This window comes from Podarcis melisellensis (assembly GCF_964234715.1).
Source record: "Podarcis melisellensis genome assembly, chromosome: 5".
Taxonomy (NCBI): Eukaryota; Metazoa; Chordata; class Lepidosauria; order Squamata; family Lacertidae; genus Podarcis; species Podarcis melisellensis.
Window position 1 is genome coordinate 31,066,304 of NC_138537.1, and position 26,186 is coordinate 31,092,489.

Consider the following 26,186-nt stretch of genomic DNA (forward strand, 5'->3'; position numbering starts at 1 on the left):
TGCCATAGATTATGTACAGAGCTGTGTGTTTTTAAAACCTTCTGCGGACACCGAAGCGATGCTGCCTGCAAGCCATTTGTTGTGGGGTTTTCCACACAGAGCCATTCATTGGCCTTGCTCTGCTTGAGGAGTTTCATTCAGCCTTCTTTATCAGGCTTAGTGACAGCCCTTCTCCTCAATCTCATGTTCACCTTCACTTTCTAAAAGATGCAGCAGCAAATCAGATTGCATTAATGGAAAATGCCCTGGCCTAGAAAAACAGCTTTTTACTACTGACAGAATGGGCTGATGGAGTGAAAGCTGGGTCGGATATGCTGTTTTTCCACTGTGAAAAGTGGCACATTTTCAAGGCTTGCTGCCAAGGCCCCGTAATGGGATTTCAGTGTCCCTCTTTTGTTCATTGTGAGTTGCTGTTTACTATCACGGGTGTTAATATTAACTATTTCAGCAGAACAATGAAATGATATAGAGAGCTCCATTCTCCCCGTAGCTTGATTCCACAGACCAGTAAAAAAATATTAAGATGCCTTCCTGAACATTTTCTAGGCAAAAAGAAGACAAACCAAGGGCATTAAGAGTTTATAGAGAAATTGCCCTAGTCCTGTAAGCTGAGAAGAAGGGAAGCTGCTTCTCCTGGTCATTTATTTGTTCCATCCTATTGCACCGTCCAATCTTGGGGCATCTCTTTAATGAGATCTGATTCATACTGATTCCCACAAGCTTTATTATTTATTACCTTCTCTGGCTGGAATGTTTTGTTTTGATGTCTATTTCTTTTAGTTAACATTAACATCTGACCCCCCCACCTTTTCCCAAGGCACCACCTCCTGTCCTAACCCACGCAGGCAAAAATTCACAAGCACTTCATCATTTCTCATAGCTAAAGCATCCGGACACACCTTTCTAATTGCCATTTTATATCCGACTGTCAGTGCCTCTGGCGGTGACAGATCTTGCATTTCCACAAATTCTGCTGCAAAACTTATTGTTCTTTTTTTTTAACGAATACATTGCAAATGGAATTTGTCCATGGGTATCCCTTACTTGATTTCTCAGCTCACTTTGTAAATATCCTAGAGCATTCCACACCTCCTCCCCCCCCCCCAAGAAGTTGTTTAATGAGTACTCTAAAAGCTACTTCAGCTTCACAGGTATGCAGTGCTAGAAAACACTGACCTTGAATCCTAGGCTGCTTTGAATTGCAAATGTCATTGGCTCAGAGAATGTGCAGTTCAAGGGTGGGAGCTAAATTCTAAAGCAGGGTTTAACTCCTTGGCTGCCTTGTTCCACATTTGAACACACAACAAAATTGTTAGCTATCCACGTAGCTGTTCAAGTGCATGGAGGCTGATCCTTAATAGTAGCAGTCCTTGGAAGCACTTCAATATTTCAGAGTAGTTGATCTGCTGGGTTTGTGTGTGTGCACTCAGCCTTTTGTAATGTGTGGCAGGTGGAAGAATTCACCATCTCGGCTCCCTTATCAGAATTCTGATAGTGATTCCAACATGTCAAAAAGAGGGGGGGGGGGACTGGTGTGTTTGCGGTGGGGGAGGGGGTCTTATTTTGCCTATCCAGAATTGAATTGCACTAAATCACAAGCTGCACCACAAGTCCGTTTTTAGGAGTGGGGGGCTATTTTTGTGTGTTGTAAAGAAGTGCAACCAAGCTGCTCTTATGCATGAATGCCCTTCTTTGTTCTCTCTCATTCTCTCTCTCTCTCTCTCTCTGGGTTTACGGCAATTGGAAGCAAATAAAAGGGGGGGGATATTTCATTAAGAGCTTGAATCTGGTTATCAAAGTGAGAACACTCAAGTATTACACTCCATTGAAGCTCTAAAGCAAACATCCAGGTAATCATGCATTGTGGAGAATAGAGCCCATGCCGGAGAGTGATGTCATTAAATATTTGCACAGTCAAGCCCCACTTTGCATTGACAAAAGGTGTTTATGCTGCCACTGCTGTATGCGATGTGCTGTGCCGAGCAGCGTGTGAGCAAAATCCGATGGAAGCATCAAAATATAAAATACAGTCCAAAGTATCTGCTGTGATTTTCCCACCGAGCGGCCAACCTGCCAGACTCGCAGCTCCAGCCGGCACTGTGCAAATGTACTGAACCACTAGTGGTTGCTGTTTGGCTGCAAATTCGCAGGGGAGAAATGTGTAGAGAATAAACTTGACACATCAGACATGCCATAACTAATTCATTGCAGTCATTACTTCACCTCACACTACTTTTACCCTTTTGCTGGGTGTGTGTATTTTAATGTTACTGTTTAACAGAAGATGGTTTCTGTCTATGCACATCAAATGCCATTTTAACATACAGGACAAACTATTCTCTTTTATTAACTTAGTTGCCTATGAAACAAACGCTAAATAAACATCAGGTTACAAGTTGTGCCCAAATATTTCAGGCATGCTTACCTGACCACGAAAGGAATATATTAAGAGTATTTAAAAACATCAATCAAAAGTGGCAAGGCCTACTCCTAAGCAGCAAGACACCTCAAAGTTTATCTTTCAACCATTTAAATTGTTCCAGAATGGTTTTGTTAAAGGCTATGAATTAATTTTGAATAAGTGCTTTGAGGTTTGCAATGATGCAGGATCTATAAAAATCAGAAAAGTAATAAAAAAATATTATTTATAACTGTACCAACATCTCATGGAAGCATATTTACATCCCCCCCCCCCACCACTAGAGTGGATCCTCCACAGATGCAATGAATTTATTGTCTGCCTTTCACACTAGTCACATTTACCTGGGAAGAGACCCCATTGAACTCAGTGTGACTTACTTCTGTGTAGACATGCACAAAATTATACTGTATGGTTGGCAGACCCACTGAAAACAATGTATTTAACTCCATCACTTTTAAATGGGACTGCTCTTAAGTCTAACTAACATTGGATATCATACTAAACCTGTGTTTTAAGTTCATTTGTGACCTACTAATTTAGACGAGTAGGAAAACATTGATGCATAAGAGAAAAACAAAAAGAGGAAAGATGCTGGAATACATCTGTTGGATTCCTCACTGTACTGAGCCATACATTTGTCATTGGTAAGTCTCTAACATTATAGGAAGTATTCACAAATTAGACACCTGAGGCTCCCCAGTCCTGTATTCCTTGTTAATGTAAAATGTCCATTGATGAAAACTCAGCTTTGCTTGTGGTGTCAGGTTGCAGATGATGAAAGGTTGAGCAGACTGATTTTGCTAGGCTGTATTCTTCTAGCACAAAAGAAGAAAGCTTCGATCTATGGTGCTTTGAAAGGCTCATTGTGAAATGCCCAGCACACACATTTTCTTCAGGCTATACTTGTGTGTGTGTGGATGTCTGTGATTTTGTTTTTGACACCAAGGTAAATTATTAGCTTTTTCCAGGGACCATCGATGGATAAAGAATATTTGGGGATTGTAAAAAACAGGGCTGTTTGGTTTTTCTTTTTTACTAGAGGTTGCCGTAACACAGAAACCTGCCAAGTAATTGGGTAAGGTAAAGGTAAAGGTACCCCTGCCCGTACGGGCCAGTCTTGACAGACTCTGGGGTTGTGCGCCCATCTCACTTAAGAGGCCAGGGGCCAGCGCTGTCCGGAGACACTTCCGGTTCACGTGGCCAGCGTGACATCGCTGCTCTGGCGAGCCAGAGCTGCACACGGAAACGCCGTTTACCTTCCCGCTGGTAAGCGGTCCCTATTTATCTACTTGCACCCGGAGGTGCTTTCGAACTGCTAGGTTGGCAGGCGCTGGGACCGAGCAGCAGGAGCGCACCCCGCAGCAGGGATTCCAAACGCCGACCTTTCGATCAGCAAGTCCTAGGCGCTGAGGCTTTAACCCACAGCGCCACCTGTGTCCCTATAAGAAGTGTCAACCAAGACACATTGCAGATATGAGCATAACTCACATTTCCACCTTTCCTACTAAACATAGAATGGGAAAGTTGCTGACACGTTGATCACACCCATGCACAAAGCCACGTCCTAAAATGAACCTTGAAGCAGTAACTGCCGATGAGACAGCGTAATCCTTGAGTTGCACTGTCAATGGCCAAACAGATGCCTATGCAACAGTGGCGTAGCGTGGGGGGTGCAGGGGGGGCCGGCCGCACCGGGTGCAACATCTGAGGGGGTGCGCACTAATCTAGTGGAAGAGATTCGAGTGCTAAAATCCACGGGTTAGGGGGCGCAAATTACTTGCCTTGCCCCAGGTGCTGACAACCCACGCTACGCTACTGCTATGCAATGACCACAAGCAGGACCTGACTGCAACAAAACTCTTTCCTGCTTGTGATTCCCAATAACTGCTCTTCAGAGACATACAGCAGAGGTAGAACATAGTCACCATCGCTAGTGGCCATTGGTAGTCCTATCCTTGATGAATTTCTCTAATCATCTTTTAACGCAACTCAAGTTGGTGGCTGTCACTACATCTTGTGTTCTGAATCTTCCAACAATTCAGCTTCCTTGGATGACCCTGAGTTCTTGGATTATGGGAGAGCATTTCCTCCTGCTGAAGCCCCATATTCCTAGGACCATTTACAGACAATAATCAGCAATGCTCAGTAATTGCATGTTGTTGTTGTTTAGTCATTTAGTCATGTCCGACTCTTCGTGACCCCATGGACCAGAGCATGCCAGGCACTCCTGTCTTCCACTGCCTCCTGCAGTTTGGTCAAATTCATGTTAGTAGCTTCGAGAACACTGTCCAACCATCTCACCCTCTGTCGCCCCCTTCTCCTTGCGCCCTCAATCTTTCCCAACATCAGGGTTTTTTCCAGGGAGTCTTCTCTTTTCATGAGGTGGCCAAAGTATTGGAGCCTCAGCTTCAGGATCTGACCTTCCAGTGAGCACTCAGGGCTGATTTCCTTAAGAATAGAGAGGTTTGATCTTCTTGCAGTCCATGGGACTCTCAAAAATCTCCTCCAGCACCATAATTCAAAAACATCAATTCTTCGGCGATCAGCCTTCTTTATGGTCCAGCTCTCACTTCCACACATCACTACTGGGAAAACCAGAAAACACCCCAATGCAGAGAGAATGCCTAAACCAGCTCCAGGGTTATGATGATGATGATGATGATGATGGGAAATTCCACTCCAATTACAAAGATATCTATTAAGCTAGTTGCAGTGTTCTGTCTTCTGCTTTCTTGTTGTTTATGATACACGAGAATGACTGGAAATTAGTTTGGTGGTAGTGTCTTCCATTCACAAAAGCCACCTGGAAGGCAGAAGTGCTTTGCATGAAATTTAGCATGGGCTGTGCAGGAGTCACGAGGTAAACCCAGATAGCTGGACTTTGCCTGCTGTTTTTTGGGCGGAATTGCCTGGCTGCAGGTAGATCACTCCTTGTGAATTTGACATCGGTGGGAAAATGGCTATGAATTCTGCAGGCGGCTCTCCCACACACAAAAGACTAATTTATTTATTTTGCTGGTATGAGGTTACCCTGTCACTGATACACTAAAGCTTCACTGTACTAAGCCATTTCAAGCACCATTGGGATGTCACCGAGAGCATTCCGTTAATCATTGCAGTAAAATTAAACCTTAATACCTTTTATTGAAACGAGATAAAAGTAATGACATAGGAACTGTAAGCTGATAGCTTTAATCTTATCATTAAGATACTGGGCCAAAACTGGAGGCGATAAGGGCGGCAAAATAGTGTAAGGGCCTCTGAGCATTTTAAACAGCAGTTGCACTTTGAAAGATACTTCTGCAAAAACAGTGTCCCATGTGTTTCTGCTACTAATTTTCATATCAGCTGCACTCTGTAAACAAAAAAGTCCTGAGCTTGTTGACTGATATCCTTGTGTAGCTGCAAGGAGATTAGGAATGCAGTTTGGATATTTCTCCCCGTCCATGGGCACCATGAGAATTTGGGGATGTCATGAGACATGGAAAAAGATGTTGTGGGGGTGGGCACACAGTCCCAACAGCAGTTTTATTACATTACTAATGTATTTTAAAGTGATGCCCAGTCACAATAACTATATTTATGTCTTATGGAAAAAACAGAGAAGCAAGATAAAGGTTTTTGAGATTATATTCTACTCTGTCAAAATTCTAGGCTGGATTTGTGGATCCAAAATAGATTCCCCAGTCTAGGTTGCACAGAGAAGCTTAGCATGGCTACTCTTATTGGAGTACCAAGGACCTCCGGGCAATACTGCTTATTATACTCTGTTTCCAATATTTATATTACTACTTTTCAGCTACAAAATAGAAGACTTGATGTAGTCAAGCTTTGAAGTATGGGAGACAGGCATCTTATAGGTTGTGAACTACGTTGCCAGAAACTTCCAGAATGGACTTGGGGCCCACTGGATGTAGCAGGCCTGGGGTCTATTACAGAATCCAGAAGCCGTGGTTCCAGACTAGATTATTATTGGGCACCATCTTTATCCCTAAACTTTACTCAATTGACAGTTATGGCCCATGAGACCATGGGGAAAGTGTCTCCATATGCAATCTACAGAACTAAGAGCCACACCGTTTGCTCGGAACAGCTGCATTGCTATAACTAGAGCTTCATATTACAAGGCACTATTAAAAATAAAATGGTATATTTTGAATAATATACCAGGAATAATATAGGTCTCCAGTAGGCCAGAAAACCGAGTAGGGGTGATGATGATGATGATGATGATGTGTGTGTGTAGCTAGCTAGCTAAACCAAACTAATTATCTGATCATAGCTCCTCCATATTTCTCTGCTTTGGCCTGAAGACATAAATATTGTTATTGTGACTGGGCAATACTTTAAAATACATTGGTAATGTAATAAAACTGCTGTTGGGACTGTGTGTCCCACACATCTTTTTCTATGTCTCATGACATTGTTGTTGTTGTTGTTGTTGTTGTTGTTGTTGTTGTTGTTGTTGTTGTTGTTTTAGTTTTATTCACAGTAGTGTTTCAATCTGAACAGATCACATTGCAGTGCTGTAAGTCATATGTTTCCCTCAAGATAAATTCTTGGCTTCTTTTTCTTTGTTTGTGGTAAAGCCCCATATCTCACAAATCAGCATATTCACACTCTACATGATAATTTACTTGGCATAACTGAAAGTGGTTTATAATTTATACATGGATAAGATTTGCTGGGCTTGCTCTAAGCTCTCCAAGTATCCGGTAAAATTCTAAAGCTGAGCTCTTTTGCAGACTTACCTGGGAGTAAGCCCCACTGAATGCAATAGGACTTACTTCTTAGTAAACATCCAGAGGATTGTGCTGTGAGTAAGACAAATTAGAAGAGGACAGGGAATTCATGTGCTAGGCCTTGCCCCCATTTGTTATTTCTCCAGTGCTAAGAGGGGACACTTGGAGGAAAGGGAGAAATCCAAAAGCTGCTGGAATTTATTCTTAATTGTAAACCTTGAGATCACACAAAGGGACAACCATACTTCCTTTCCTTTTAACCTATTATTTCCCAGTTTAATATGCAGCACGACCATGAAATTTCAGCTACAAAAAGGTTCAGCGATTGCAGGCTTTCCCTCGAGTACCTTCATCTGTGCTACCTTCTGAGGAATTTAATGTAAAATTCTTGTAAACTGAAGCTGAACGAGCTTCACGCTCCTACACTCATTGGGAAAGGAGTCTGAGAAGCATATTTAGTGAACATACTTAGTGTGACTTGCAAGATTTTTTATCTCACATGAGATAACTGCCTTAACACTTTGCTCTATGTAATGATCTCAAAGTGTATTCCATTAAATTGCTGGCATCTAATTGGCTTAGCAGTATTGTATAGCCAGTTGGTTGGCAATGGAGCAAACAAACTGGTGCATGGAACATAAAGCCATATGTGGCTAACTCCCCCTTTTTTAATCTTCTGGTGGAGCAGTGGTGAGACATCCAATAGCAGGTTTGTAGCACCATTTGGGATAGTTCAGATTTTGGTTAAAGCCAGCTTGCACCAGCAGATAACACTTCTTTTCTCTGTGTTATCCTATACTCTGAAAATATTCTATGGTGTGGGGAGGAACCTTTTTGAGCCAGAGCTGAACGGTCACATTTTCTTGTGGGCAACCTTCTGTGGTCAATGCTGAGTATAGTCAGAGGCATGGTCAGGGACAGAAGTGGGTGGACAAAGGGATGTGACTCTGATTTCTGTACAGTATTTAGTAGGCTACATCCCAACTGCGTAAAAACCAGGAGCAGGGGTGGTGAGGGATGGCCTGCTGAGAGTTTCAAGTCTCCAGGGCCAGACAGAGAGACTTGGAGGGCCATGTTTGGTTGTCTGTGTAATCACATGGAATTGGTTTAGTCGAACTAGATGCTCACTAGAGCCATTTCTATGATGGGGTTTCCTTTTTCCAAGATGCCAGGATCACAGAAATGGCTATGGGTGTCTTCATGTATGGTTGCTTTAGAGTGAAGGGTACTCCAAGCATTTGTGCTTGAACGGTGCTGTTGTGCTCAGGTCAGAAGAAGAAGAAGAAGAAGAAGAAGAAGAAGAAGAAGAAGAAGAAGAAGAAGTTGTTCACTCACTTATTGTAATCACAACAGTTCACATAATGGGGATGATAATGATTGGAGGAGGAGGATAATTTTACCCTGTGCTTTTAATGGTTCAAGTAACCACACTATTACTATGTTAAACCCAATTTTACTATCTGGTAGAACACACCCTTTGTATGCTGAAAGGTTCCAGGTTTCACTTGGCCACCTCCAGGTATGACTGGAAAAGTTGTCTGCCTAAAACTGCCAATCAGTTAGTAGACATTACAGTGCTACTTCGGGTTACAAACACCTCAGGTTACAAACACTTGGGGTTACAGACTCCGCTAACCTGGAAGTAGTACCTCGGGTTAAGAACTTTTCCCCAGGATGAGAACAGAAATCGCGCAATGGCGGCAGTGGGAGGCCCCATTAGCTAAAGTGGTACCTCAGGTTAAGAACAGTTTCAGGTTAAGAACGGACCTCCGGAACGAATTAAGTTCATAACCAGAGGTACCACTGTACTGAACTAGATGGGCCAATGTTCTGACTTAGTACTCTGTTTGCTCTGCAGTAGCTTCTCAATTTTGATTTGGGCTATAGCTCACTGGTAGAGCATATGCTAAGCGTGAAGGAAGTCCCAGGTTCATGTGCTGTCACCTCCAGGGAGGACTCAGAAAGATCCCTGTTTGCTGTTTGGAGAGCTGATAGGGATAGACCACTGGCCTGACTTGGAATAAGCCCCACACTACCGTCTCTGTTACTTCTTTGGATCCTCAGATTTTCAAGTGGCCTCAGAAGGGTGGTAATGCTGGGCTTAATTGCACAATCAGAGATTTACAGATGATTATTTGCCAGTTAATTACAGGTCCCACATAATAAGCTTAAAGTGGCCACAACATGGCTTCGGGTTATCCGTATCTACCCTGTATTCTGAATATAGGAAACTGAAGTGTGTGAAAAATATGGTACATATTGAAAACATGGATAGGTCATTGATGCAAACTTGATTTTCTTTCTTTTTTCATTCTCAACAAGTTTACATTCTCAACAAGCAGACACAAAGCAGGGACCATGGGATATTTTGCCAAATGGTGTTTCAGCTCTGACCCAATGCTCCAGTGTGGAACTTTGGCTCCCCCCCCCCGATGTTTCTGGCCTGCAAATCCCATTGGTCTTGATTATTGCTCATGCTCTATGGGTTTGGCAAGAAATGTGGATCAGCAACATATGGAGGACCAAAGGTTCTCCACCTCTGCTCTAGTGCAAATTGGTTCTATTCTCCATGGGAACTATGGGGCAGTGGATGATATCTCCTCTGTGCTGCTTCCCTATAGCTTCTTATTTAGGTGGCAATTATCCTTTTAAAGCAACTGCATGCATTACTTTCTTTTATCTGTCCTGAATTTTCCACCGACTTACATGGAGAAGTTATTGTCACTCAACAAAGTGGGTGTTGTTGTAGAAGTTACTATACTTAGGCAGAATTGTTGTGTTTCAGGAAGAACAGGAAAAATGTGTTCTGGCTCTCTTCTTATCCACTGGCATAAAAGTGTATTATTCTCTAAAATGTCTGCAGTTGTAATGTGGTATTAATGTTGGTGAATCCAAAATATCAAAGGGTAAAGATGACGGATGCAACTCATCAAACGAATGGCCCTCTCTGAAATGTCATGGGTAATCAAGTATGGAGCTGTTAATGGATATGATTTGCATGCTAGTATTTTGATTGATGTACAGCTTAGACAGGGATTGATAGTTTTTATGGGGATCATTATGCAATGCTTTTGGAGGTGTATCTATGAATTGTCTCAAATTAATATTCATGGTGGCTATGATACTGCTCATTTGGAAGTCAGACTGATCCTAAGCTCCTCACATCGAAGCAACCTCCACTGGGACTTCCAGTAACATGTTTAAGATCACTCTGATAGGTTTTCCTTAGTCATTCCTACAATTTTGAACTGCTGCTCCTGCGAAAGCTAAAAAGGAGAACAAGTTGGACCAGTTCACTGTTTTCGATGTCTTTTATTAAGGTTTGCTGGGGACTCTCATAAGCTCAAGTACCAAAAATCAAGCATGCATTTAATTTCTGCAATTAATTTATGATGTATGCGTGATTTGCCACCAAGCAGGAAAATGTTCTTCCTTCTGAATCCCTGTGTCATCACAGCCCAACAACTTTCTATTGCAGTGCTCACCATTCTGATACCCTCCAAACGGTATCGGACTATAACTCCCATCATCCCTGCTCTGTGACCACACTAGCTTGGGCTGATAGGAATTGGAAGTCCAACAAGATCTGGCGTGCTAGTTTGGGGAATGATTTCTATTGCTTCCACCTACCTCTTATATCACCACAGTAGCCCATTTCAGATGTCCAGTATATGCAAGGGATGTCTCCCCATCACACAATTCCTAGTGTTACCAGAACCCTTCCTAGTCCCAGTATAGCACAACTTTCTTGAGGAAAGGCCTGATCTTTCTTGCCCTCTATTATCTCTGCTTTTCTTCAGGATCTAAAGGCCTGCTGGCCATTCGAAACCTAGAACAAAAGCAACAGCAGAAGCACATGTGGAACTTTGTGCATTTCTCTAGCAAGAGACAGCATCCAGAAAGATAGGGACAAAAAAAAGTGGCTGAGATGAGATAGGATCTAGACAAGTTGCTTGACGTGTGTAAGGGAGCAGCCATGTAAAGTTGTTATCGCTACTGCAGAAGCTCTCTGTTATGGTAAACAATACAGTGGTACATCTGGTTCTGAACAGGATCCGTTCCGGAGGTCTGTTCGCAACATGAAAGGAACGCAACCTGCAGTGGCACGTCTGCGCATGTGCAGGTTGCAATTTGCCGCTTCTGCACATGTGTGTGATGTCACTTTGTGTGTCTGCGCATGCGCAAGTGGTGAAACCCGGAAGTAACCCTTTCTAGTACTTCCGGGTCACCACAGGACATAACATGAAGCCAACGTAACATGAGGTATGACTGTAGTCTTAACTCTGCATTGACACATGGATACCAATTTTCAAATCATGGAAGAAATGTCCCATTTTTTGAAGGGTGCATGATATCTGATGATAGTTTCTTGCTTCATAAGAAGACAAGAGCCTGCGGGACCAGGCCAATGGCCCATCTAGACCAGCATCTTGTTCTCACATTGGTTACTTGCATACATGCCTGTGGGAAACCCTCAAGGCAAACCTGAGCATAAGAGCCCTTTCCCTTCCTGTGGTTTCCAGCAACTGGTATTCAGAAGCATTACTGGCACCGAGCATGGAGGCAAAGCTTAGCCACTGTGGCTGGTAGACATGGATGGCGTTATCCTTCATGAATTTATCCTTCATAAAAGTATCCAATTTGGTGGCCATCACTGCCTCCTGTGGGAGAAAGTTCCATACTTTAACTCTGCACTGCTTCCCAGTAGCCCCTTGTTCAGGTAGTGATGCCACTGATGGAAGAAGGGCAAGGAAATGTTGGCCCTTCTTCTAGTCCAGAGATTTCTGTGCACTATCACAGCCTTCAGCTAACTTTGGGGGTTTAATTACCCTTTTGCTGATCTGTTAATGTTTTAAGAGATGAGTGATAATCCCAGAAGACTGGAGGATCCTTACAGATGCAGATCTCTGCTTCCTCTCCCCCCACAGTGGTTAAAGGAACTTGTAAGCAGGCCTCCTGACAATGGGATTAGGGGTTGTTAATGTGAGGATTCAGGCAATTAGTAAGCTTTAAGAGGAGGATATTGTAAAGGCTTCCCTAGTAGGCTAGCTTGTAATCCCCGCTGATTCTGATGTTATAGGAAAAGACCAATGTTTTTTCTGCACATAAAGCAACCTGCTGCTGGACCCTCTTTGTATGTCTGTGCTCCCTACCATGAATTTATCCAGGCTGAAATTGGGAATAGTTCATGCATGCATGTTTTTCATTTGCGTTTTGCACACTGGCTGCTCAGTGTGTAAGGACACTGAAGAGTCGGAGGGACCAGCTACATGTTATGTGCAAGTGGAAGCATCAGAGTTCAAGTGGAGTTTTTAGGAATGGGGTGACTGAGAAATAGCAATGCAAGGAGGGTGGAGATATTTAATTTTTCCACTGCCTGTGTTTCCCTCTTCCAATCTGCAGATGCAATAAAAGATCCTAAAACTGGCAATTAACAGCAGCAAATTAAGCAGCGGCATAAATGCATTAAGAACATAACTAAATAAAACAGGACAAACCTAGTCTGGCACCCGAAAGATAATCATGATGGTGCCAGGTGACTCTTCAGTTCCAGAGTTAGGTCTCACCACAAAGGATCTTTCCCTGGTAGTCAGCCACCCACATAACCTTTAAAGCAGTGTTTTGCAAACAGTGGACTGGGACCCATCAGTGGACTGTAGGTCGCTTTCAGGTGGCCCTCAGTGTCACAGCCCAGTGTGTCCTCACCTGCCTTCCATGTACCATGTACCATACCATGTACCATAACCTTTTGGTTCATAGCAACACCTTGCATGCTGAGTAAAGGAGTCCAGGAGTATGGGAGGAAGGGGGAGTAGGGAAGGAAAGTCTCCCCTGAGAGGACAGGGCCAAAGGAGGAAGGAGATTAGAAAGTGAGATAAAAGTTTAGTATTTAATAATAATAATAATAATAGCAATACACTGGTACCTCGGGCTAAGTACTTAATTCGTTCCAGAGGTCTGTTCTTAACCTGAAACTGTTCTGAACCTGAGGTACCTATTTTAGCTAATGGGGCCTCCTGCTGCTGCTACACCGCCGGAGCACGATTTCTGTTCTCATCCTGAAGCAAAGTTCTTAACCCGAGGTACTATTTCTGAGTTAGCGGAGTCTGTAACCTGAAGCGTATGTAACCTGAAGCGTATGTAACGCGATGTACCACTGTAGTGAGAATGGAATAAAATGAATAAGAGATGAGAAATGTTATGGGAAGAAAAGGTGAATGTAAAAGCAGTGGGAGGAGGAGGGATGAAAGGAACTGTCAGTTGAGGTTTGGATGGGGAATAAGGCAGAAGTTGTGTGTGAAAGGAGAATGGGAGAAGAAATGATGGTAGGTGGGTAAAAAAATTTTGAGAGGCATGTGGGGCTAAAATAATTTTTATGTATGACTCTTCCATTTAGAGGCTCTGCATCAGCAAATCCTGCTGGAAGCACTGTGGCAAAGAAAGTTGCAGTTTCCAAAGATGGATCAGATATCATTATCAAGTCTTGGTCAGCTGATTATGTCAGACTCAGCCTCCATTTGCTGCCATTTTGTGACTGGTTCTGCTCCTGCACTACCATTTTGTGAATGGTGGGCCTCAGTAATATTTAGCTGTCTCAAGTTGGCTCTAAGGGTTGGAGTTGGAGAGCTCTTGCTCTAAAGGCATAAGAATCAGGGCATCAGAAAAGGAGGTTAATTTACAGACAGGTTTGTATGGGAAAAGATAGTTTTTAGGAAATCCTACTTCGAAACCGTTTAGGGTTAAGCATCCTCTCCCAGGCTTCTTCTGCATGGGAAAAACCTCCTTCCTAAGCTGCTTTTCTTTTCTTTTTGTATAATAATAATAGATTGGGTATGTAGCACACATTTTTGTATGATGTAAGAAGATGAAAGAGATTCACCTGAGTTTTCTAAATGTGTGATGGACTATTCACATGTGCACATCATCACTTGATGTTTCAGTCATCAAAGATAAACATGCCTGTATGATCTAGGCATTCATTTTTCCACGTGAAAAGGAAAGCTTCACTGATCTAGGTTTTAAAAGTGCCAATTTAACAATGTCATCGCGGATTGCCCTTACTTGCTTCAATAAAGAGAGAAATGACTCGCTGAGTTTTTCCTTAAAAATGGCTAGCTCCCTGAAATTTACTAGCTGACTCATTTCCTGAATCTTAACATCTTTCAGTAGAAGCAATTAAATTTCCCAACTCAGATGAAGCCTATAATAAGCATAGCAGCAGCTTGAGCAGTTTGAAATGGGAAAGCTAGTTCAGATATTATTGTTCGCTCAGCACCACTTGCTGCTGACACCAGTATTAAATGTTACTCAATTGGCAGGGGAAGGGGGAATTCAAGTGCAAGTTGGAGCAATCTTTGCAATGTCAATGGCCCTGAAGTGGGTACCAAGAATACCTAGTGATACCCTCCAGCACTGTGAAATTGTGAAGCATTTCTGCCATATACCACAAGCTCTTTTCATTTGCTGTGAAGCATTTTGGTGGGCGTTAAAAATAAATAAATCCTTTTCTAGGTTTTGGGATTTAAAACAAACTTGATTTCAACCTTATATTTATAACTATAAAGGCTAACATTTTATAGCTTCCTCTTTAGATCTATAGTGCTAGTGTATGAATGTTCAGAATGATGCATGTGAACAGCTATTCAAGTGTAAGGTCACTAAACATCACATTACCACTTAGTGCTTTGATACCAGGAAACAACAGGGCCTTTTTTTGCTAAAAGCTGCAGTAAGTTGTCATGTTTACCTTGGCATTGTCTACGTTGCTAGCAGTAATCCTAAAATGAATCCTGTTAAGTGCAGCTCATTAGATGTCCTTCTACTGTTTTCTACATCTTTTCCCTTTAAAATTATGCACTCCACAATTTACTGAACTGTTCATTAGAGACTGCTTTTTAATACATAAGTCTACAGGGACGTGGGTGGTGTTGTGGTCTAAACCACTGAGCCTCTTGGGCTTGCCAATCAGAAGGTTGTTGGTTCAAATCCACACAATGGGGTGAGCTCCCATTGCTCTGTCCCAGCTCCTGCCAACGTAGCAGTTCGAAAGCATGCAAGTGCAAGTAGATAAATAGGTACCGCTTAGGCAGGAAGGTAAATAGCGTTTCCGTGCACTCTGGCTTCTCTCATGGTGTTCCATTACACCAAAAGCGGTTTAGTCATGCTGGCCACAAGACTCAGAAAGCTGGCTGTGGACAAACGCTGACTCCCTCTGCCTGAAAGTGAGATGAGTACCGCAACCCCAGAGCCACCTTTGACTGGACTTAACTATCCAGGGGTCCTTTACCTTTACCTTTTTAAATGTGGAAAGCCAAAAACCTGATGGCTGATAAATTTAATAAGTTTTCTTTTTGTCACTGCACCACCGTCAAGTCCTAAATCTTTGTTTCCATTATTAAAAGATGGTGTTGTTTATTTTCCTTTAATTGTATTTCCCAACTCTCCCCAATACATTAGGAACTCACAAGCAATTTAAATAGAAAGGGTTTCTCCCTCAGTCTGTCAGAAGAAACCAGAGAGGAATTGTCATTCTTCCTTAACTTTCTAGAGGTCTCAGTTATTTGTATCTCATATTACACTCTTAAGCCGCTGTGCTGCTTTCTTTAGAAAGCTTGAATAGAACACAATGTGTTACTTCCTGGAGTTGAGCAGCAACCATTGGAGAGGCTTCAAAAAAGACCTTGAGTTTATCTAACAAAGTTGTCCCGTTTGCGCAGTGTCCAAACTTTTTTCAAAGAGGGCCAGATTTGATGAAGCGAAGGACCATGAGGGCCGACTGAAGGGCCAATCATAGTTGTTAGTTGTTGACCTTTTTTTAGGATTGAAGTTGTATGTTGAGCTTTTTTTATTTTAGGATTTTACCCCAGGAAATAAACTGCCAAAGGGGCTGGATTAAACTGACCGGCAGGCCGGATTAGGCCCCCAAAACAGACTTTGGACATCCCTGAAAGGACTTCTGCTTGTGAAGTACAACTTCCACACTTTCTCCTACCTCTGTGTCCCAAATTTGTTGTGGGTTTCCCCTTAGCCCTCTGGGGGGCATGAATTGAGGGCTTTTAGTCTGGCTGTCATAATGTTTTCGCCATAGTGTATTTTGCAGAAGACACAGACTTACGAGCCATATACCGAAAAATCAAGGTAGTGTGCAAATAGAATTACTTAAGAGTCATCCAGATGGCTGCATGCAAGTCTACAAATAGCACCCATTCAGATTTCTGCTGTTTTTCTGCGTGAAATATTAATTTGGCCCTTAAACACAACTTAGCCTTCCAAAGAAATTGGAGGGAGGGCAATGTGCATGAAGTGTTACTACTAGCCTAGGTTGGTTTCATGGGGGGGGGGAGTATAACAAACAGAGTTACTATTCAAACAAAAATAATTCCTACCTACCCCAGATAAGTGGACAACTGGCTGGCAAGGCTGAAACAAAATTCCTTAGAGCGTCCGCAAATTAGAAAATAAGGATATATCTTTGGTTGCTCCTTTCCTCTCTTTTGTATAGCGATGTAGTATTAAAATTTGACTTTGAAAGAAAATGTTTAACTCACCAATATGTGGATATGCAAAGAATATGGATATTATATTTAATTTCCAATATACGGTGCAGCTTCTAACCGTAGGAGACAAGATGCTAACAGTGCCCAAGATCAAAGGGAGCTGTTTTTATTTAGCAATTTGGTCCATCACATTGAATTCTACAGCATGAATGTAAGAAAGGCTCTAGAGAAAGTTCATTTCCCACCAATCTATATCACCCTTGAAGCCCTGCACGGAGTAATTAGATTGGACTAGGAAAATACTGCATTTTGTGTGTGTGCAAGAGACATATTCATTCTATTTAAAACCTTCACATTAAACCTGCCCCCCACAAGACAATTGTGCATATGATACTAATGGCCTGAAAATGAATTGTTTTCCAGATGTTGGGTAAAGGAAAAAACCTTTGAAATTTTTGTCTTATGGAGACAGGGGTGACTCTCCTCCCTTTGACATTTGGGTCAAAAGATCCAATAAAAGGACAGCTTGTCGAAAAGTTATGATAAGCCTTTGGGACTCCAAACAGTTGCACAATTACTGAGGGGTCTCTTGGTGTGGGGTAAAGAGCTCATCAAGGGAGGCTATCGAAACAATTGAGTTCTATAATTAACACCCGGAAATCTGTTCAGAGATGGTAATAACAATAAAAAGAGAGCTAAGAAGAAGCTATCCGCTTGTGTGGCAGATGTGGTTTTGTTATAATTTGAGAAAAAGAATCTATTTAAAGGGGAGGGGGAGGGGAAGAGATGGAACGTCTATCTTTTTATTTCACTGAGTGCCACTAAAATATAAATTGCAGCTATTTTCCAAGGTAGCAGGTGCTCTCGATATTGTAAACCAGTGATCATCAGTCTAGAATGCATTCAGCAACACACTAGCAAGGCATTTTTTTTCCTTTTGCATTTTTTAAAAAAAGTAATGCTGTTGCTATTTTTGTTTGCAGACAATTGATAGGAAGTGGGTTACTTGAGCCTACCTCCTTAAAGAGTTTATTTTTCCTCTGTTACACATGTTGCCTTGTTACTGAAGCCTCTACATATTATGCTACTGTTCAAAAACAAAAGTAAACAGGCTTTGTATCCTTGGGGATCTAAAGTCCAGTTCGTAGGACAAAGCCCTACTCAAAGTATACACATCAGTAGGTAGGCAGGTAGGTAGATTGTAATGAATACATTAAATACATTGTTGTTATTATTGTACTGTGTTTGTTAGTCACTTCCCTTACAGTCTAACTCAAAGCGACTTCCTTTAAAATCAATTTAAAACAATGATAAAAACTTTTAAAAGAACAAACAATTCATATATTTCTTTGTTAATTAAATTTGTATACCGCACTTCATCCGCAGATCTCAGGGCGGTACACAACCTTTAAATACAATATAAAAATGCAAGATAAAAGCACAAATTACATTTTGTGAACTGCATTGTTATCTTGTGAACTGCCCTGAGATTTTCAGATGAAGAGCGGTATATAAATTTTATAAATATAATATGATAAACACAAGAACAACAACCAACCAACCACCCTCAGGCTACAAGTCCTGCCCTACTAAAACAGGCTGCAATGAAACAGGCCTTTAAAAAGAGCCTTTCTTGGCACCTAAAACTGGATAAAGATGGCGCCAGGCATGCCCATCTATATATTACTGATTACTTGCCTCATATAACACATATAACACAGGCACTGTGTTATATGGCATTTCAGTAGCATTATATGGCATTCAATGTTATGTGGCTTTTTTCTCTCAACAGGATTTAGTAGCAGCCCGTATAATGTATACAATTGGGCTTCCCTAGCATGACAAATACAACATGCCTGCATTCTTGAAGGACAGTGTGCATATTGATTGGAGACATACAGTTTTTGGATCACACTGGATGACTGATATACAGAGTCTTTTGCCTACGTGGGCTTCCTTTTGCTGGCTCTTAGCTCCCCACACGGCAATGAGGAAATCCCTGCTAATGCATAAAGCACAGGGGTTTTTGCAGTCATTTGCTCCGATTCAGAAACTGTTTTACAGGGACAGTAGTGGCTTTGAACTTGAACTGAATGCCACTATAGCTCTATCTGGACATTGTTTTTATTTGCAAGAAGGTAACTGTGTAAAGGACAGTGGGAGCCTTTTGGCAAGCCTTAATCCTGTCCCTCCCCCCCCCCCCCCGCAGTGCATCACCTTTCCTGTGTTTAAGGTTCTCCACTCGTTGGGAGGATATTTGTGAAGTGGGGATCCTCCGGTACTTTTGAAGGCCCCCCTATGTATCCTACAACCTTGAATTTTCCAAGGTGCAAGGAGTCTCCACAGGTAGAGGAGACTCCTTGTTTCGTAACTTCATCCTCCAAATGGGGAAGGGAGATGTAAAGAGTGGCCCACTGAGGAGGGCAAGGCTTGCCACAGCAGCCCAATTTCCCTCACTGGGTGACCTTGGGCCAGTCACCATCTCTTAGCCTACCCTATCTCACAGGGTTATTGTGACAATGAAATGGGGAGGAGAACCAGATACGCCACCTTGAGCTCCTTGGAAGACAAAGGTGGTATATAAATGTAATAACTAACCAACTTTGGGGATTGTCTTCATGCATGCAAGCAAACAGAACCTCTGAAGAGGGCTTAAGTGTGTAAAGGCTAGTTCCCAAAGTCCACCCAAAGTCCATTGGTTGATATTGGTTGTTGTGCTGAAATGTTGACAGGAAAGCATGTTGTTGAATGGCTCCTGTGCATACCTGTGACCCATGAGGTACTCTCTGCACACAATACCTGTTTGCAAATTGCTATATTTGGAATGGTGCTACTTTGGTGAAATTCCAATTTATTTGGGGACAACTTAATCCCATAAGGAGCTATAGTATAACAGAAGGATGTGCACTTGTGACTTTATTTGAGACTACCTATATGAGAAATAAAATTAATGTGATGGGAGGGGGCCAGGGAGTCCATACAGGCGGCACAGTTTTGTTTCTCCCTGTTTCAGAGTGTTTACTGTCCAGATTGTAAAGACAGTGATATATTAAATCGGGATGGGCAACCTCAGGTTTAGGGGCCAAATGCATCACTCCAGACTCTCTGTCTGGCCCTCAGGACCCTCTCCAGACAACACTCCCTGCTTCACACCATCCTCAAGGGTTTTTGCCTGGCCAGGGTGTGTCTTTGACCACTGATAATAACTCTTCTTGCCTGCGTCAGGGACAGGGTATGCATGTGTAGAAAGTAGCCAACTGTACAAAGGTAAACTTTAGGCTCATTTATCCACCCACATGTGGCCCCCAGAAGGCTGCCCGGAACGGAATGTGGCCTTCGAGTTGGAAGAAGGTCCTCCACCCCTGTATTAAATTATAACCTTGTCATGTCGGTGTGGGATCTGGATAAAAGAAAATGCCTCCCCTTGGCCTTGTTTCACTCTCTCTTTCTAATGGAAAGAACTAATTAAGGCAAAGCTAAGGGAATCGAATTCAAAGTTTGCACTGCTCATGTGACCTAATCTTTTTACAATGGCATCTTTTGCAAGCCGTGCAAGAATACATCTTTTGCGAGCCATTCACGCTCTGTCCTCTCCAGAAAATCCTCCCAAGAGAAAGGAAAGAATGAAGGATTGTCTTGAGTGTGCAATAAAGACTTTCAGGAAATGGGAATCTATGCGGGCTTGCTTGTTTTTCTACCAATTCATTAACATTCAGAAATACTGTATAATATCTTAAGTTTGTTTTCTTTTGAAAGGGCCTTGGTCAGTCATAATAGGTGTGTCAGCTGATTTTCCGTGCCAAAAAAAGAAAGAAAAAGAAACCCTTTAGAGCTAGATTAGATTGTGACATAGAAGTCTATCAAGATGTAAAGAAATGTTGAACAAATGCAGTGGATTAGCAAATAGAGGAAGGTGCCAAGAGCTGGAATGTATTGAATCTGAACACAGCAAAATGAAGAAAACCTTGAATTCAGTTATGGGATTTTCTACAGCTAAAGCAAAATGGCTGTTTGCCTCAGACAGAGCTTTAGAGAGAGCTTCCTTGGGTCCTGAAAAATTAATGAACTGGGTTTAATGTAGTAGAAAGGAAAAGAATGTAATGCTTGGAAGGAAAGGGAAGGGGGGGAGGGAGAATAGCAACTTTGGGGCTCAGTAAGCCTTTTTAAACCAATGCACATGGACTTAAAAATGGAGGAAAGAGCCCCAAATTGCCTGTAGGGGATGTGTTTCTTTGTTTAAATTGGTCTATAATGTGAACGGAAAGCTTGCATTGGCTAGAATATATATTCAGTATAAAAATGCTTTGTTTGTTTTTTAAATCCCACATTGACCTCATTTAAATGTCACAGTAAAAACGCAATTAATGATTTGCCGTGTTCCCAGCACATGGTCCACTGCTGTCCACCAGGACATGGAAGAAACAAACCATAATGCCTGTCTTAGCATTACGTCTGAACCAGGAATTGTGGTTTGTTCCACTCCACAGATCTTGACTACACATAATGGTTTGTTGGGAGCCAAAGAAACCATGACTCCTGGTTCAGATGTAAGTTAGGTAAGGACTGTAGCATGTGGAAGAGTGAAACAGAGTAGGAAGGTATTTGCTGTGGTTTACTGCGACTTACAGGCTGTGCCATTAACAAAGTCCATATTGACATCATCCTCATATGACATAAAATAGTTTTGAGAGAAGCTCAAAAGTACCTTTTAGTGTGGTTGGGAAATGATCTCATTCCTGTATGGTTTTCTAATGGATCCTCTTTTTTAAAAGACGTTTGGCCACTGCAAGGGAGAAGGTTTTGCAGATAGAGAGAGGAATTAGTTGAGGAGCTCAGATTCCCTGAATTTCCCCTCCCAACTTCCTTTACTGCTTTCTGTCAGAACAGCTCAATTTGAGAATCAAGCTGCCTATAAGGAAATGCCAATACTACAAACCTCAAAAGCCGCAATGCTCAAATCCAGAAAATTAATGGTTTTTCGTCTGAATATAGGAATGCTAGGACACACATACATGTCATTTGGGAGGTTATTTATTTATGTATATATAGCATTTTTTGGCTGTTATGCAAAAAGCACCAAAGCAGTATGCGGCATAAAATAATCAAAGAAATTAGTTCAGTTTGGTAAAATAATACATAAATAACAACAACAAATGATACACATAAATCTTATGCCCTAAATCTTATGCCATAGAAATAAAATGGTTTGTGTTTAAGGTTTCATAAGACACTTTGATGTTTTTGCTGCAATGGACTAATATGGCTGGCCCTTTGGGAATATTTCACATTGAAGCTATATGCCAATGCAGGTTTCAAATGATATACATTGAAACAGCCCAAAAGAATCCAGTAAGACTAACTAAATTAATTGATGACTACATTTGCATAATTGCATCTTTATGGTGAAAGTTCCATCACATTTGGGCTACATATCAAAACATACTTTTCCAATGAATACTGTTCAGGTTAGGTTCCCATCACTGGTGGCATTGTTTTCACAGACATCACATGTGACGTAGTTAACACTCCTTTCAAATATAACTTGGTTTCTCAACTAACAGTGAAGTTGTCTCAAAGTCCAGAACATTATAATTGTTGTAATTGATTTCTCGTAATCCACTGTAGAACATGATTGAAAGCACATATGACAGTATATGTTACCTTGACATCAAGAACAATGCGTTTGTAATGTTTATGCGTCCTGCGTATAGACAGAGAACTGACAGATGCACAGTGTGATAAGAAATGTTCATCATACAGTGGTACCTCGGGTTACATATGCTTCAGGTTACAGACTCCGTTAACCCAGAAATATGACCTTGGGTTAAGAACTTTGCTTCAGGATGAGAAGAGAAATTGTGCAGCCGCGGCACGGTGGCAGCAGGAGGTCCCATTAGCTAAAGTGGTGCTTCAGATTAAGAACAGTTTCAGGTTAAGAACAGACCTCCAGAACGAATTAAGTTCTTAACCCGAGGTACCACTGTATTTGGCTTTTGTCAGCTTGTACTTCCCTGTTTTGCTGGGGTCACCCAAGAATCAGAACCAGTCTGAAATAACTTATTGTATTAATTGTAGGTCTTCATGAGGATAAAATTGCCTGACAGGTTTATAATTGCAATCGAAGAGGATGTCATGGATAATTTTGCAAACTTCTGTGTGCATCCAACTTAAATTTGCAGTGAGAAGTGAACTATTTTTGCACTAAGCTCCTGCACTGGAAGCGGATTTTCAGGTCAGGATGGAAAATGGGTCAGTGTGATATACAATGAATCCAGTCCAACTTCAGGCTTTGTTAGTATTTATCATCACTGTAAATTCCAAGAAGCTTCAAACTTTTCTTACCTTTTTCTCAGGATATCAGATCTTGTTTAATTAAAATTTTTAAAAATGTCATTGAAAAAAGAATTTCCATACCAACTACGTCAGATCTATTAATTTGCCTCCTCCATAAGACCTTCAACCTAGGTTTTTCTTCATTGAAACAGTAATTTGTACCTTCTTAGCTGCTTATCTTTTGCGGAGGCTCATTCTTTTTACACAAACTGTCTTTGTTTGATGTGGCTGGCAGAATGATGGACCATACCCAATAGGTTTGCATTTGTGTTTGGGGACTAATTGTGTTGATGTGGGGAGGCTGAGCTTGACCCCTTTGCTTCTCCTTGCCAATGTTGCGGGGGTTTTTTTTTATTTTAATCAAAGCCCCAAGGCCATTTGAAGCGTAGCCAGAAAGCACCTTGCAAGTTGAACCCTATCTAATTATGTGATGTGTGTAAACGCTGAAAGCATAAATCTTAGTCACCAGAGCTATGTGTTTTTATAAGATTCCCTGGTCCGGTGACAGCCGAAGCAAGCGAGGGCAAGATTGATCCCACAGTGATTTTTATGGACGCTGCACCACACTTCGTAAAGTTTTGACTTGTTAAGGGGATTCCATAAATGGCCTCAGTTAATAAGGGTGAAGTGACTTGCTCCTTTACAAACATGTTGCAAAAATCCGTGGCTGTTACAAGTACATCATAAAAGTGGGGGAAATTAAATGATATAAAAGAATGTGGAGTGAGTGGGAGAATAGCTGAAAGCAAATGCCTGTTGGTTACTGGAGGCGTAGAAGCAAAGAGCAAGGGAACTCTAAAGGTAGACTGTGTGATAAAAATAAGAGACATGAAAGTGAGTCATGCTGTAAATATTGGCAGTAACCATCCTTTCTTTTGCTCTTTCTCCTTTATAAAGCTGCCTAGTTGACTTTCTCTGTTTCAACGTCTGGTGATGGTGTTTTTTTTATTTTTAGCCCTAGCCAAAATTTGTTAGAGGGACATGCATGTGTGCCACTGTTCAAAAGATTTTCTTAATGATACTTAAGAGTATATATTTTTTAATCCCAATGATGTAAAAGTAGTCATCCATGTAAGCATCATATTTATGAAGGTGATGTCACTGAACACTTGCTGCACATGGGGCCTTGGCGTCAAAGAGTGCAGCCACTGGTATGCTCCGGCTCAGGGGCGGAGTGTTGATTTTGTCTCTTGGGGAGAGGAAAGCAAATTAATTGGCTTCTGCAGAAGGGAGAATTGCCTTTTCTGGGCATGCGAGAGTGAGAGGTTGACTGCCAATCACAGTAGGGTCTTATTCCGCTCCATCTCAAAAATTGGCAGTGTCACACCATCAGCTGCCTTTCGAAAGTAGTCATGGAATTAAAACAACTGCACCCTGTTTACTGCAATGTGAGAGTGTCTGCAGGTGGGAAGCAAGGAAATGGGGTTTACATAATAAACCCATGCAGGGAAGAAAATGAGACAGATTTTCCAACCAAGTTGCTACATGGACATGCTTAGAGGTGCTCTTGTAAGCTCTACAGGCCTACTTGTTAATGGGGTCTCATCGGGATTAAAAATTGCCTTCCTTGCTTGGAGAGCGAGCAGTCAAGTGCTCCTTGGCTGGTTAATTTCTCTCCCGGTGCTAAGCAGACATCATTTTTCCTCTTTCAAAAGTGCCCCCATGTCTGAATGCTGAGTAAATGAGGTAGCAATTTATTATCAAGTCCTATACCAGTAATAGCTCTTCTTTTCTGTCCCCCCCCCTTCATTCCTCAAGCTTGCAAGATTGGATACTACAAGGCCCTCTCAACAGATGTTGCCTGTGCTAAGTGCCCCCCTCACAGTTTCTCCATCTTGGAAGGTTCCACCTCTTGCACCTGTGACCCGGGATTTTTCCGAGCAGAGAACGACGCTGCCTCCATGCCCTGCACCCGTAAGTCAGACGCCTTCATTTATTAATTTTCCTCTCCTCCTTCTCTTGCTGCTCTTATAATTTATACATGAGACACTCCCCAGAGATGTACATCCTGCTATGAAAAATGTCTGGTTGGTGACAGGGACATTCAGTAACAATTCCCTTTTAAACAAGTCAACACAATATGTCAATACCGGGTCTCTCTCCTGCTGCACAACAGAAAGCAAAGTTTGTGATTAAGTGACAGAATGTAGGTCAACGGCAAAAATAAGAGGGTCTAGTTCCATTTTGGTTTTTTGTGTGTGTTTGTTTTTTTGCATTGGTGTCTGCACCGTGGAAGTGCCTTAAGGCTGCACTGTGTACGCATAATGAGGGACAATCACAGCCTTGCATATGTGATGTGATCAGAAAACAGGAGGAAAGACGCTCTAAAAGAAAGAGGCATGTAAAGGATGGTTTGTGGCAGCTCTGAATAGATGACTTTGGTCTTTTTCTATAACAACGCATGGAAAACCTTCATGGATCAGACCAAGGACCCATCTAGTCCAGCATTCTGCTCTTACAGTGGCTAACCAGATGTTCCCATGAAGCCTACAAGCAGGGCATGAGCCCAGTAGCCCTCTCCTGCTTGTGATCTCAAACAGCTGGTATTCAGAGGCAAAACTGCTTTTGACACTGGAAATTATACATAGGGTTTGTGAATGGTAGCCATTGATACTTACCCCCTGCCCATGGTTGTTTTTTGGCATCGTGACTGGTCTTGCTAGATGCGTTGCTCACATATCATGTCAGGAATCAAAGTAATAGGAAGTGGCAAGGCATGATTTCAACACAAGATAGAGCATTTGCAAAACCAGTCACCACTGGATGCTGTGATTTTCATCAGGATGCAACCACTGGGTAAAAAAAGGTTGTATTATTCAGTTGATAGGCTTTTTGGCCACGCTGAAATAAAAGCGAATGAAACTTAGGACTGCATGGTTCTCAATTTATTTCCTATTTCTGCTGCTATGTGCCCATTACCACAACATCCATCCATTGCTGTGGAGTTTCTATCATTGTTCATTGATATGGATCCCACAGGGTTTTCTTTTCACCAAAAGGGTTTGCTTGGCTGCTTCTGTGCACCACCTGCAAAACAGGATGGCCTCCTCCTTTGTCTAGGGCCCTTTCCCACCTTCTTCAGGGCCACCTACTATCAGCTTTGCTCAGACACTGCACTGGTGGTAGTCAAGCCAAGAATAACACGTCTGTTGCATTGCACATGAATTCATTACATCCATCTTTAAAATCTCA

General features: G+C 42.0%; 1 protein-coding gene across 2 annotated transcripts in view; it reads left to right on the plus strand.

Annotated features, from left to right (window-relative positions):
- Positions 1–26,186, plus strand: part of EPHA4 (EPH receptor A4) — a 152,604-nt gene that overhangs the window by 38,593 nt on the left and 87,825 nt on the right. For both annotated transcript variants that reach the window (XM_081910357.1, XM_081910356.1), the window contains exon 4: positions 24,753–24,908. In XM_081910357.1, coding sequence (XP_081766483.1) covers positions 24,753–24,908 — 156 coding nt within the window. The remainder of the gene's footprint in view (positions 1–24,752; positions 24,909–26,186) is intronic.